The 14764-nt window shown below is 47.0% G+C and overlaps 1 protein-coding gene across 5 annotated transcripts in view; it reads left to right on the forward strand.

Moving 5' to 3' along the window:
- ARFGEF3 (ARFGEF family member 3) overlaps positions 1 to 14764 on the forward strand; it is a 366510-nt gene that overhangs the window by 329968 nt on the left and 21778 nt on the right. For all 5 annotated transcript variants that reach the window (XM_063917418.1, XM_063917419.1, XM_063917421.1 and 2 more), the window contains one exon: positions 314 to 445. In XM_063917418.1, coding sequence (XP_063773488.1) covers positions 314 to 445 — 132 coding nt within the window. The remainder of the gene's footprint in view (positions 1 to 313; positions 446 to 14764) is intronic.

Raw genomic sequence — 14764 nt, forward strand, 5'->3', positions numbered from 1 at the left:
CAACCCGGGGGTCTCTGATTACGGGGCACCCATAGAAGAGAGGAAATTGAGGGCATATGAGCCACTGCCGATTCTCGCTGTACCCGTCTACGTGAAGAAGTATTCGAGTGCCACAGCCCAGCCTGGGAGATGAGCTGCATAAAATACAATTTAACATTCGGGACGCCTAAGGCTCCTTCCTTGGTGCCTTTTATATAGTCTTGAAACGCACCGAGACCGTTTACCAGACCATAAAAAATGTGAGAATTTTCTCTGCAAATTCAGAAAAACATGAGAGGGAATTAATGGCCTCATTCTATTGTCCTCTCTTTAGAATCTTTTAGGCTATTTCCACAGTGGGTCAGAAAGTTTTTCTGGAGATGCGTGTGAAGTAAAGGTGGCAGCTCCATCTCTGTCTCCCAATGCAGAAGCGGAATACTGGAGAATTCGGGCCATGACACAACAGGTAAGGGTATAGTATATGAATGAAACCTACTGCAAATAAACAAAATTATAATCCACACTATAATCTTCAGACAATCTTTATTCCTGGTGACCATCCTGACTAGTTTCTGGCAGGATTCAGAGCTGCTCACAAGTCTGCTGCAGATGCCGCAACATTGTGGTCATGGAATCGTGGCCAAATTGTCCCTGTTATCCACTTGTGAACATAGCCGTCATTACTATCAGTGCGATCTTGCACCAGTACTAACCGTGGCTCAAGAGATCCATCTGAAATATGGCAGATATCTGCATGCACTTAAGTCTCAATATCCTGCAATTCCATCTCTATGCCCATGGACTACTTATACTACATATTTACGTCCCGCTGTCACCAAGTTACACCCACTCTAGCCACAAGATGTGTACGACACCGACTTGCAAATTGCTTGTTCTCGGATATGGATATGTGCAGTGCAAATTCTCTGTCCGCAAAGAGACATGCGTGCAATACTGACTCAGGCCCGGTTTGCTCACCGTGAATAACACTTTTGAAGGGAATTTGGAGTACAATGTGATTCCTAAAGTGTGGTGCTTCTTACTCTGTGGAATCCAGGAGATACATCTGGAGAACACTAGCTTACAGTGGAAAAAGAATAAGAAGAGGAGTGTGTAAATATGATCTTCCTTCCCCTGATGAAGATCCCTAATCCATGATGGAGTAACTGATCTCCCTTGCTGTTTTTATTAGTGATGAAGTGAAACTGCATGTCCTAACAGGGGTGATCATCTCTGCTGTATGTGAGCTCTGCCCTTTCTGTCATCCTCTCTTTCATAATGTATACATAGCCAGAAGATGAGTTCTGCCTCATCTCGCACTGTTGTCTGGAAACCTCACACTGCCCTTCCAAGATGTGCATACCATTGGCGTTTCTATAATGGGTGCAGTGTGTGTGGTGCACACGGGCCCCATAGGTCCAGGGGGGCCCACACCGCACACTCTGCATCCATTTCTCCTATATAGAAAATAATTTGTGAATTGCGCTCTCCAATTAGGGTATATACCACCACATTCAATGTCTGTCCAGTATTACATCCATTCCCTGATTTAGCTCAGTTTATAATATACTAGGGGAATAAGATACACAGACCAAATCCTATTTCCGGCTCACCGTCTACATTGGAATCCTTGTGCCTGACCCATTATTCCACCAAGACGTTGAACCCTTACTTGGAGCCTCTCCAATCCAAAGTAAAGAACTGCACTAGACCAAGTAGGAGAAGGAAACGGGGTTGGCTCTAAACCCAGAGGTAGTATAAGTATGGAGTGTTTAGTAGCCGCCATTACACCTTGAAAAAGACTGCATGTTGAAACGCATTGGTAGAGATAAGCAAGGACTGACACAGCGTGGAACCTTGAAGGGCTTTACACCTGGACCATGGAGGAGTTATACCCGGGATTAACCCTTTCATGCGACACACATGCCTTGCATAGGCCCACTCTGGTACTTCTTATGGTGGTGGAAAAATCCTTTAATTACATTTTTATGAATTTTATGTGTTTTTTGAATTAAATGTAAAAAAACAGTTTTACGCAATGAGAGGCGTATCTTTCTAATTTTGTTTGAGGTATCTTAAGGATAAGGATACAAGAGAGGACGCCCCAGCGACATACGGTGTGATAATACTTTCCACCAAGTGGACAGACATTGAATTTGGTGGTATATAATCTAATTGGAGTGCGCAATTCACAAATTCTTTTCTATATATGCATGTTTAAGGTTTGTGGTGACCTGGTGAATTAGCTGCACCCCTTCATTCATAGCGCGGGTAATATAACCCTTGTTTGACAACCCATTTCTCCTATACTCACCTTACCGGAGTACATCGCTGACCGTGTGTGGGCCCCCTCCTCTCCCGTAGCCGTCGCGCCGTTGCTAGCGCACTGACCACTAGAGACTCTGGCACAGTCACAGAGCCTACAGTGCATGCGGCCATTTTTCGTAGTCCTGCGCATGCGCTATAGACTCTGGCACTGTGCCAGAGTCTAGAGTGCTGAGAGCGCTAGCAGCGGCGCAACGGCTATGGCAGAGGAGGGGGCCCACACACGGAGTCTGCACACGGGTCCCATCCTCTCTAGAGACGCCCCTGGTGCATACAGTATATGAATCAGGATAGCATTTATATCTGTTGGGGGGTTTTTTTGAGGGGAGGGGGGGTTTGTTAGTTTTTATTATTTTTAGAGGACCTAGGAGACTCTTTAGTAAACTAAAAATATAAAGCTTTTCTCTTTCATTTTAGCTAACAGATGCCTAAGCTATCAGCTCTCCAATTGTAGTCCGCCTTTTCTCCTGTCACATTCCTGCAGCCCCCATACGCAGCAATGAGGGCTTTGCAGGACTGATCGTTATATAGAACACAAAAGAAAATTTTTGAGCAAAACATAATGCTTTCTCTGGATGGAGTTCTGTATGTTTGCACTGGAGAAAAACATGGAAGGAACAGTTCTCATGCTTTCTCACAGAATGCATTGTTCCGCCGACTCCTCTGGCACCCGTTCTGCTCATGTGCTGAGAGGTGCATGCACACTGGGTGCAGAAAATACATGCCTTCTTTCACAAATGCAAAAGATGGCAAATAGGAGCAACTTCAGGCTCCTTTTCTGCTCACTGGGACAAACCTTTACCGTAAGGGCTTTCCCAGCATGTATCCCAAAATATATAAATACAGCGGTAATATTAAAGTGAAAAGCAGAGATTTTTTTGGGAGGTTTTTTTTTTTATATGCCACTTTTCACTTTTCTATTTAAATAGACCCCATATTGTTATCCTCAACTTATATTTACAATACATCCTTACATCATGTACAGTATTCGATACCTCTACATCAACATACTGCCCTCGTTTAAATTACACAACAATTATTGTTGCCATTTATACAATACTTGTAGTAATCGTGCAATTTAGGCAGTTTGCTCCATAATCCTTAACATGTATCTCTGCAGACTTGCAAAAGCGGTTTCCTCAGAAGGTGAACTCTGTCCCAGGTGACCTAGTTAAGTGTGCTGAGGACCAATCGAATAAAGCCCTTCACTATTAAACCCTCTTAACACCTGTATGCACAATCAGACATATACCCTTTTGGGCAATCTGTGTAAGCGCCAAACAACATAAAATAAATTATAAAATGAATTAAATAATACTCCAATTATAAATTCATTATACTATATGAATATATGTTTAAATACAACACATTTCAACATAAATTCATTATCATGAAAAAACAAATGTAAAACTGCTTCATTGAGAAACTCAGTTGGAGAGCAATCCAAGAGGTATAAATATGAGAACAATCTCAGGCATTACATGACCACTACAATAGCGTAGTGGTTTAAAACCACATGTTGGTGAACAGAAGGACTCAGGATCAAATCCCAGGTAAGTAAAGACAGAAATGAACTTGCAATATTTTTCTATTTTTCTCTATCGTCCTAGTGGATGCTGGGGTTCCTGAAAGGACCATGGGGAATAGCGGCTCCGCAGGAGACAGGGCACAAAAAGTAAAGCTTTTCCAGATCAGGTGGTGTGCACTGGCTCCTCCCCCTATGACCCTCCTCCAGACTCCAGTTAGATTTTTGTGCCCGGCCGAGAAGGGTGCAATCTAGGTGGCTCTCCTAAAGAGCTGCTTAGAGAAAGTTTAGCTTAGGTTTTTTATTTTACAGTGAGTCCTGCTGGCAACAGGATCACTGCAACGAGGGACTGAGGGGAGAAGAAGTGAACTCACCTGCGTGCAGGATGGATTGGCTTCTTGGCTACTGGACATTAGCTCCAGAGGGACGATCACAGGTACAGCCTGGATGGTCACCGGAGCCGCGCCGCCGGCCCCCTTGCAGATGCTGAAGTTAGAAGAGGTCCAGAATCGGCGGCTGAAGACTCTGACAGTCTTCTAAAGGTAGCGCACAGCACTGCAGCTGTGCGCCATTTTCCTCTCAGCACACTTCACACGCTGTCACTGAGGGTGCAGGGCGCTGGGGGGGGGCGCCCTGGGAGGCAAATGTAAACCTATATACTGGCTAAAAATACCTCACATATAGCCCCCAGAGGCTATATGGAGATATTTAACCCCTGCCAAACTTCACTAAAGAGCGGGAGACGAGCCCGCCGTAAAAGGGGCGGGGCCTATCTCCTCAGCACACAGCGCCATTTTTTCTCTCACAGAAAGGCTGGAGAGAAGGCTCCCAGGCTCTCCCCTGCACTGCACTACAGAAACAGGGTTTAAACAGAGAGGGGGGGCACAAATTGGCGATATAAATATATATATAAAGATGCTATTAGGGAGAAACACTTATATAAGGTTGTCCCTATGTAATTATAGCGTTTTTTGGTGTGTGCTGGCAAACTCTCCCTCTGTCTCTCCAAAGGGCTAGTGGGGTCCTGTCCTCTGTCAGAGCATTCCAGGTGTGTGTGCTGTGTGTCGGTACGTGTGTGTCGACATGTATGAGGACGATGCTGGAGGAGGCGGAGAAATTGCCTGTAATGGTGATGTCACTCTCTAGGGAGTCGACACCGGAATGGATGGCTTATTTAGGGAATTACGTGAGAATGTCAACACGCTGCAAGGTCGGTTGACGACATGAGACGACCGACAAACAATTAGTAACGGTCCAGGCGTCTCAGAAACACCGTCAGGGTTTTTTTATAAAAAACGCCCATTTACCTCAGTCGGTCGACACAGACACAGACACGGACACTGAATCCAGTGTCGACGGTGAATAAACAAACGTATTCCTCATTAGGGCCACACGTTAAGGGCAATGAAGGAGCTGTTACATATTTCTGATACTACAAGTACCACAGAAAAGGGTATTATGTGGAAGTGAAAAAACTACCTGTAGTTTTTCCTGAATCAGATAAAATAAAATGAAGTGTGTGATGATACGTGGGTTTACCCCGATAGCAAATATTGGCGTTATACCTTTTCCCGCCAGAAGTTAGGGCGCGTTGGGAAGCACCCATTAGGGTGGATAAGGCGCTCACACACTTATCAAGTGGCGTTACCGTCTCCAAATACGGCCGCCCTCAAGGAGCCAGCTGATAGGCAGCTGGAAAAATATCCTAAAAAGTATATACACACAGACGGTGGTTATACTGCGACCAGCGATCGCCATCAGCCTGGAGATGCAGTGCTGGGTTGGCTTGGTCGAATTCCCTGACTAAAAATATTTTATTGATATAGAGCATTTAATAGGATGCATTCTATATATATGTATGCGAGATGCACAGAGGGATATTTGCACTCTGGCATCAAGATAAGTGCGTTGTCCATATCTCCCAGAAGATGTCATGGACACGACAGTGGTCAGGTGATACAGATCCCATACGGCACATGGAAGTATTGCCGTATAAAGGGAAGGAGTTATTTGGGGTCGGTCCGTCGGACCTGGGGGCCACGGCCACAGCTGGGAAATCCAACCTTTTTACCCCAAGTTACATCTCAGCAGAAAAAGACACTGTCTTTTCAGCCTCAATCCTTCCGTTCCCATGTGGGCAAGCGGGCAAAAGGCCAGTCATATCTGCCCAGACATAGAGGAAAGGGAAGTAGACTGCAGCAGGCAGCCCCTTCCCAGGAAAAGAAGCCCTCCACCAGTGGGGGGGTAGTCTCAAGAGTCTCAGCGCGCAGTGGGATCACTCGCAAGTTGACCCCTAGATCATACAAGTATTATCCCAGGGGTACAGATTGGAGAGTCGAGACATTTTTTCCTCGCAGGTTCCTGAAGCCTGCTGTACCAACGGCTCCCTCCGACAAGGAGGCAGTATTGGGAAAAAATTCACAAGCTGTATTTCCAGCAGGTGATAATCAAAGTACCCCTCCTACAACAAGGAAAAGGGTATTAGTCCTCCACACTATATTGTGGTACTGAAGCCAGACGGCTTGGTGAGACATAGTCTAAATCTGAAATCTTTGAACACTTACATAAAAAGGTTCAAATCAAGATGGAGTCACTCAGAGCAGTGATAGAGAACCGGAAAAAAGGGGACTATATGGTGTCCCTGGACATCAAGGATTACCTCCATGTCCAAATTTGCCCTTCTCAACAAGGGTACCTCTGGTTCGTGATACAGAACTGTCAATATCAGTTTCAGACGCTGCCGTTGAATTATCCACGGCACCCCGGGCCTTTACCAAGGTAATGGCCGAAAAGATGATTCTTAAAAGAAGAAAGGCATCTAAATTATCCCTTACTTGGACGATATCCTGAAAGGGACAAGTTTCCAGAGAACAGTTGGAGGTCGGAAAAGAACTATCTAAAGTAGTTCTACGACAGCACGAGTGGATTCTCAATATTCCAAAAATCGCAGCTGTTTTCCGATGATACGTCTGCTGTTCCTAGAAATGATTCTGGGCATAGTCCAGAAAGAGGTATTTCTCCTGGAGGGGAAAGCCAGGGAGTTATCCGACCTAGTCAGAAACCTCCTAAATCCAGGCCAAGTATCAGTGCATCAATGCACAGGAGTCCTGGGAAAAATGGTGGCTTCTTACGAAGCGATTCCATTCGGCAGATCTCACGCAAAAACTTTTCAGGGGGATTTGCTGGACGAATGGTCCGGATCGCATCTTCAGATGCATCAGCGGATAACCCTGTCTCCAAGGACAAGGGTGTCTCTTCTGTGGGGGCTGCAGAGTGCTCATCTTCTAGAGGGCAGCACATTCAGCATTCAGGACTGTGTTCTGGTGACCACGGATGCCAGCCTGAGAGGCTGGGGAACAGTCACACAAGGAAGAAATTTCCAAGGAAGTGTGGTCAAGTCTGGAGATTTCTCTCCACATGAATATACTGGAGCTAAGGGCAATTTACGATGCTCTGAGCCTAGGAAGACCTCTGCTTCAAAGTCAACCGGTGCTGATCCAGTAGGACATCATCATGGCAGTCGCCCACGTAAACAGACGGGGCGGCACAAGAAGCAGGAGGGCAATGACAGCAAGGATTCTTCGCTGGGCGAAAGATCATGTGATAACACTGTCAGCAGTGTTCATTCCGGGAGTGGACAACTAGGAAGATTTCCTCAGCATAAATGAATTCCACCCGGAAAAGTGGGAACTTCATCTGGAAGTTTCCACATGTTTGTAAACCGTTGGGAAAGACCAAAGGTGGTTATGATGGCGTCCCACATGAAGCGCCAGGTCTAGAGACCCTCAGGCAATAGCTGGGACGCTCTGGTAACACCGTGGGTGTACCAGTCGGTGTATGTGTTCCCTCCTCTGCCTTTCATACCCAGTGTATGGAGAATGATAGGAAGGAGAGGAGTAAGAACTATACTCGGGGTTCCGGTTTGGGCCAAGAAGAACTTGGTACCCGGAACTTCAAGAGATACTAGAAAGGATCTTGATTCAGCAAGAATCATGTCTGTTCCATGACTTACCGCAGCTGCGTTGACGCCAGGGCGGGTGAACGCCGGATCCTAAGGGAAAAAGGCATTCCGGAAGAGGTCATCCCTACCCTGGTCAGAGCCAGGAAGGAGGTGACCGCACAACATTATCACCGCTTAGGTGAAAATATGTTCCATGGTGTGAGGCCAGGAAGGCTCCACGGAAGAATTTCAACTAGGTTAATTCCTACATTTCCTGCAAGCAGGAGTGTATATGGGTCTCAAATTGGGGTCCATTAAGGTTCAAATTTCGACCGGTCGATTTTCTTCCAGAAAGAAATTGGCTTCAGTTCCTGAAGTCCAGAAGTTGTTAAGGGAGTACTGCATATACAACCCCTTTTTGATGTCTCCAGTGGCACTGGGCGATCTCAACGTAGTTTGGGATTCCTAAAATCACATTGTTTTAAACAACTCAAATCTGTGGATTTGATATATCTCACATGGAAAGTGACCATGCTGTTGGTCCTGGCCTCGGCCAGGCGAGTGTCAGAATTGGCGGCTTTATCTCACAAAGCCATATCTGATTGTCCATTCGGACAGAGCAAAGCTGTGGACTCGTCCCCAGTTTCTCCCTAAGGTGGTGTCAGCGTTTCACCTGAACCAGCTTATTGTGGTGCCTGCGGCTACTAGGGACTTGGAGGACTCCAAGTTGCTGGATGTTGTCAGGACCCTGAAAATATAGTTTCCAGGTCGGCTGGAGTCAGGAAATCTGACTTGCTGTTTATCCTGTATGCACCCAACAAGCTGAGTGCTCCTGCTTCTAAGCAGACTATTGATCGTTGGATTTGTAGTACAATTCAGCTTGCACATTCTGTGGCAGGCTTGCCACAGCAAAAAATATGTAAATGCCCATTCCACAAGGAAGGTGGGCTCATCTTGGGCGGCTGCCCGAGGGGTCTCGGCATTACAACTCTGCCGAGCAGCTACGTGGTCGGGGGAGAACACGTTTGTAAAATTTTACAAATTTGATACCCTGGCAAAAGAGGACCTGGAGTTCTCTCATTCGGTGCTGCAGAGTCATCCGCACTCTCCCGCCCGTTTGGGAGCTTTGGTATAATCCCCATGGTCCTTTCAGGAACCCCAGCATCCACTAGGACGATAGAGAAAATAAGAATTTACTTACCGATAATTCTATTTCTCGGAGTCCGTAGTGGATGCTGGGCGCCCATCCCAAGTGCGGATTATTCTGCAATACTTGTACATAGTTATTGTTACAAAAATCGGGTTATTGTTGTAGGAAGCCGTCTTTCAGAGGCTCCTTTTGTTATCATACTGTTAACTGGGTTTAGATCACAAGTTGTACGGTGTGATTGGTGTGGCTGGTATGAGTCTTACCCGGGATTCAAAATCCTCCCTTATTGTGTACGCTCGTCCGGGCACAGTACCTAACTGGAGTCTGGAGGAGGGTCATAGGGGGAGGAGCCAGTGCACACCACCTGATCTGGAAAAGCTTTACTTTTTGTGCCCTGTCTCCTGCGGAGCCGCTATTCCCCATGGTCCTTTCAGGAACCCCAGCATCCACTACGGACTCCGAGAAATAGAATTATCGGTAAGTAAATTCTTATTTTAATAATGAACCAGATAACAAAGATCATGTGGAGACGAATTCAAACAAAAATCCACTGCAATAAAATGTCCCCAACTCAAGGATTAACTTCCTTGTCTCTAAAAACAAGGGACTATTAGATAACGAAGATGATGTTTCTTCTAACCTAATAGGCTTATTGCACATTATATAGAGGCAGTCTGTTGAAAACCCGAATATACACGTGGTACAATGGGCCACAACCGCACAGCAATAAGAAAGGGGACACCGGACCAACTCTCAGGCAAGGACAGAAAGACACGAAAAGCAAGTCCAAATATATTTGTAACTTGACCAGCTATGCATTGAAACATACATACACAGAAACAAGTTCCAATGAACCCTTTTCCATCTCAAAGATTGTCTTCTTTCATCCTCCAGAGGTACTAAAGAACATATATTATATACAGATCTAAATCTATTGTCTTTACAGATCAATAACAGACATAACATACAGTATGTATCACAATAAGTAAATAAACAGAGGCTGCCCAACGGTAACTTAAAGATCTAGAATCAGTGACCACATGGGAAGATGAGCTGATGCCCCCAATTTTTGGAATAATTGTATACCATAATGAGATATCATGGCGATGGGACCTAAGTCTAAGCACAGAATGCATTTATGTTTCTCTGACGTCCTAGTGGATGCTGGGAACTCCGTAAGGACCATGGGGAATAGCGGCTCCGCAGGAGACTGGGCACAACTAAAGAAAGCTTTAGGTCACCTGGTGTGCACTGGCTCCTCCCACTATGACCCTCCTCCAAGCCTCAGTTAGATTTTGTGCCCGGCCGAGGTTGGATGCACACTAGGGGCTCTCCTGAGCCCTTAGAAAGAAAGTATAGATTTAGGTTTTTTATTTTCAGTGAGACCTGCTGGCAACAGGCTCACTGCAGCGAGGGACTAAGGGGAGAAGAAGCGAACTCGCCTGCTTGCAGCCGGATTGGGCTTCTTAGGCTACTGGACACCATTAGCTCCAGAGGGATCGACCGCAGGCCTAGTCCTTGGTGTACGGTCCCGGAGCCGCGCCGCCGTCCCCCTTACAGAGCCAGAAGCAAGAAGAGGTCCGGAAAATCGGCGGCAGAAGACATCAGTCTTCACCGAGGTAGCGCACAGCACTGCAGCTGTGCGCCATTGCTCCTCATGTACACCTCACACTCCGGTCACTGAGGGTGCAGGGCGCTGGGGGGGGGGCGCCCTGAGCAGCAATATTAACACCTTGGCTGACAAAAATACCACAATATATAGCCCCAGAGGCTATATATGTGGTAAATACCCCTGCCAGAATCCAGAAAAAAGCGGGAGAAAAGTCCGCGAAAAAGGGGCGGAGCTATCTCCCTCAGACACACTGGCGCCATTTTCTCTTCACAGTGCAGCTGGAAGAAAGCTCCCCAGGCTCTCCCCTGTAGTTTTCAGGCTCAAAGGGTTAAAAAGAGAGGGGGGGCACTAAATTTAGGCGCAATATTATATATACAAGCAGCTATTGGGGAAATTTCACTCAGTTATAGTGTTAATCCCCACATTATATAGCGCTCTGGTGTGTGCTGGCATACTCTCTCTCTGTCTCCCCAAAGGGCTTTGTGGGGTCCTGTCCTCAGTCAGAGCATTCCCTGTGTGTGTGCGGTGTGTCGGTACAGCTGTGTCGACATGTTTAATGAGGAGGCTTATATGGTGACGGAGCAGATGCCGATAAATGTGATGTCGCCCCCTGTGGGGCCGACACCAGAGTGGATGGTTAGGTGAAAGGTATTAACCGACAGTGTCAACTCCTTACATAAAAGGGTGGATGACGTAACAGCTGTGGGACAGCCGGCTTCTCAGTCCGCGCCTGCCCAGGCGTCTCAAAGGCCATCAGGGGCTCAAAAAACGCCCGCTCACTCAGATGGCAGACACAGATGTCGACACGGAGTCTGACTCCAGTGTCGACAAGGTTGAGACACAATCCACTAGGAACATCCGTGACTTAATCCCGGCAATAAAAAATGTGTTACACATTTCTGACATTAACCCAAGTACCACTAAAAAAGGGTTTTATGTTTGGGGAGAAAAAGCAGGCAGTGTTTTGTTCCCCCATCAGATGAATGAATGAAGTGTGTGAAAAGCGTGGGTTCCCCCCGATAAGAAACTGGTAATTTCTAAAAAGTTACTGATGGCGTACCCTTTCCCGCCAGAGGATAAGTTACGCTGGGAGATATCCCCTAGGGTGGATAAGGCGCTCACACGGTTGTCAAAAAAGGTGGCACTGCCGTTTTAGGAACGGCCACTTTGAAGGTACCTGTTGATAAAAAGCAGGAGGCTATCCTGAAGTCTGTATTTACACACTCAGGTACTAGACTGAGACCTGCAGATCGTGCTGCTGCAGCGTGGTCGGTGACCCTGTCACACATGAGAACATATTAAAGACGTCGTCTTATATATGAGGGATGCACAGAGGGATATTTTGCCGGCTGGCATCCAAAATGAATGTAATGACCATTCTGTCAGGAGGGTATTAGAGACCTGTCACTGGACAGGTGATGCTGACTTTAAAAGGCGCATAGAGACTCTGCCTTATAAGGGTGAGGAATTATTTGGGGATGGTCTCTGGGACCTCGTATCCATTACCTCAGGTTTCCTCACAGACTAAGAAAGCACTGTATTATCAGGTACAGTCCTTTCGGCTTCAGAAAAGCAAGCGGGTCAAAGGCGCTTCCTTTCTGTACAGAGACATGGGGAGAGGGAAAAAGCTGCACCAGTCAGCCTGTTCCCAGAATCAAAATTCTTCTCTCGCTTCCTCTGAGTCCACAGCATGACGCGGGGGCTCCACAGGTGTAGCCAGGTACGGTGGGGGGCCGTCTCAAAAATTTCAGCGATCAGTGGGCTCGCTCACAGGTGGATCCCTGTTTCATTCAAGTAGTATTTCAGGGGTACAAGCTGGAATTCGAGATGTCTCCCCCCCGCCGTTTCCTCAAATATGCCTTGCCGACAACTCCCTCAGGCAGGGAGGCTGCGCTAGAGGCAATTAATAAGCTGTATTCCCAGCAGGTAATACTCAAGGTGCCCCTACTTCAACAAGGACGGGGTTACTATTCCACACGGTTTGGGGTACCGAAACCGCATGGTTCGGTGTGACCCATTTTATATTTAAAATCCTTGAACACATACATAAAAAAATTCAAGTTCAAGATGGAATCGCTCAGGGCGGTTATTGCAAGCCTGGACGAGGGGGATTACATGGGATCCCGGGACATCAAGGATGCTTACCTGCATGTCCCCATTTACCATCCTCGCCAGGAGTACCTCAGATTTGTGGTACAGGATTACCATTACCAAGTCCAGACACTGCCGTTTGGACTGTACATGGCACCGAGGGTGTTTACCAAGGTAATGGCCAAAATGATGATACTCCTTCGAAAAAAGGGAGTTTTAATTATCCCGTACTTGGACAATATCCTTATAAGGGCAAGGTCCAAGGAGCAGTTGCTAGTCGGGGTAGCACTATTTTGGAAAGTGCTACAACAGCACGGTTGGATTCTAAACAGTCCAAAGTCACAGCTGGTTCCTACGACACGTCTACTGTTCCTGGGGATGGTTCTGGACACAGAACAGAAATAAGTGTTTCTCCCGGAGGAGAAAGCCAAGGAACTGTCATCTCTAGTCAGAGACCTCCTGAAAAAACAGGTATCGGTGCATCATTGCACGCGAGTCCTGGGAAAAAATGGTAGCTTCCTACGAAGCAATCCCATTCGGCAGGTTCCATGCAAGAAGGCCGCAGGTTCGGCATACAGGACTAGGTCCTAGTGACCATGGATGCCAGCCTTTGAGGCTGGGGGGCAGTCACACAGGGAGAAAAAAAAACTTCCAGGGACTTTGGTCAAGTCAAGTGACTTCCCGACACATAAATATTCTGGAACTGAGGGCCATTTACAATGCCCTGAGTCAGGCAAGGCCTCTGCTTCAAAACCAGCCGGTACTGATCCAATCAGACAACATCACGGCAGTCGCCCATGTAAACCAACGGGGCGGCACAAGAAGCAGGATGGCGATGGCAGAAGCCACAAGGATTCTCCGATGGGCGGAAAATCATGTGTTAACACTGTCAGCAGTGTTCATTCCCGGAGTGGACGACTGGGAAGCAGATCTTCTCAGCGGACACGACCTCCACCCGGGAGAGTGGGGATTTCATCCAGAAGTCTTCCAAAGGATTGTACACCATTGGGAAAGGCCACAGGTGGACATGATGGCGTCCCGCCTCAACAAAAAGCTATAAAAGATATTGCGCCAGGTCAAAGGACCCTCAGGCGATAGCTGTGGACGCTCTGGTAACACCGTGGGTGTACCAGTCGGTTTATGTGTTCCTCCCTCTGCCTCTCATACAAAAGGTACTGAGAATAATAGGAAGGCGAGGAGTAAGAACGATACTCGTGGTTCCGGATTGGCCAAGAAGAGCTTGGTACCCAGAACTTCAAGAAATTATATCAGAGGACCCATGGCCTCTGCCGCTCAGACAGGACCTGCGGCAGCAGGGGCCCTATCTGTTCCAAGACTTACCGCGGCTACGTTTTGACGGCATGGCGGTTGAACGCCGGATCCTAAAGGAAAAGGGCATTCCGGAGGAAGTCATTCCTACGCTGATTCAAGCCAGGAAAGATGTAACTGCAAAACATTATCACCGCATATGGCGAAAATATGTTGCTTGGTGTGAGGCCAAAAAGGCCCCAACAGAGGAATTTCAACTAGGTCGATTTCTGCATTTCCTACAAGCAGGAGGGTCTATGGGCCTAAAATTAGGCTCCATTAAGGTACAGATCTCGGCTCTGTCGATTTTCTTCCAAAAAGAACTAGCTTCAGTACCTGAAGTTCAGACATTGTAAAAGGAGTGCTGCATATTCAGCCCCCGGTTGTGCCTCCAGTGGCACCTTGGGTTCTCAACGTGGTGTTGAGTTTCTTAAAATCACATTGGTGTGAGCCACTAAAAACCGTGGATCTAAAATATCTCACGCGGAAAGTGGTCATGTTATTGGCCTTGGCTTCGGCCAGGCGTGTATCAGAATTGGCGGCTTTGTCATATAAAAGTCCTAATCTGATTTTCCATATGGATAGGGCAGAATTGAGGACTCGTCCCCAGTTTCTCCCTAAGGTGATATCAGCTTTTCACTTGAACCAACTATTGTAGTGCCTGCGGCTACTAGGGACTTGGAGGATTCCAAGTTACTGGACGTAGTCAGGGCCTTGAAAAATTATGTTTCCAGGACGGCTAGAGTCAGGAGAACTGACTCGCTGTTTATCCTGTATGCACCCAGCAAACTGGGTGCTCCTGCTTCTAAGCAGACTATTGCTCGCTGGATTTGT

The sequence above is a fragment of the Pseudophryne corroboree genome, chromosome 4 (genome assembly GCF_028390025.1).
Source record: "Pseudophryne corroboree isolate aPseCor3 chromosome 4, aPseCor3.hap2, whole genome shotgun sequence".
Lineage (NCBI taxonomy): Eukaryota > Metazoa > Chordata > Amphibia > Anura > Myobatrachidae > Pseudophryne > Pseudophryne corroboree.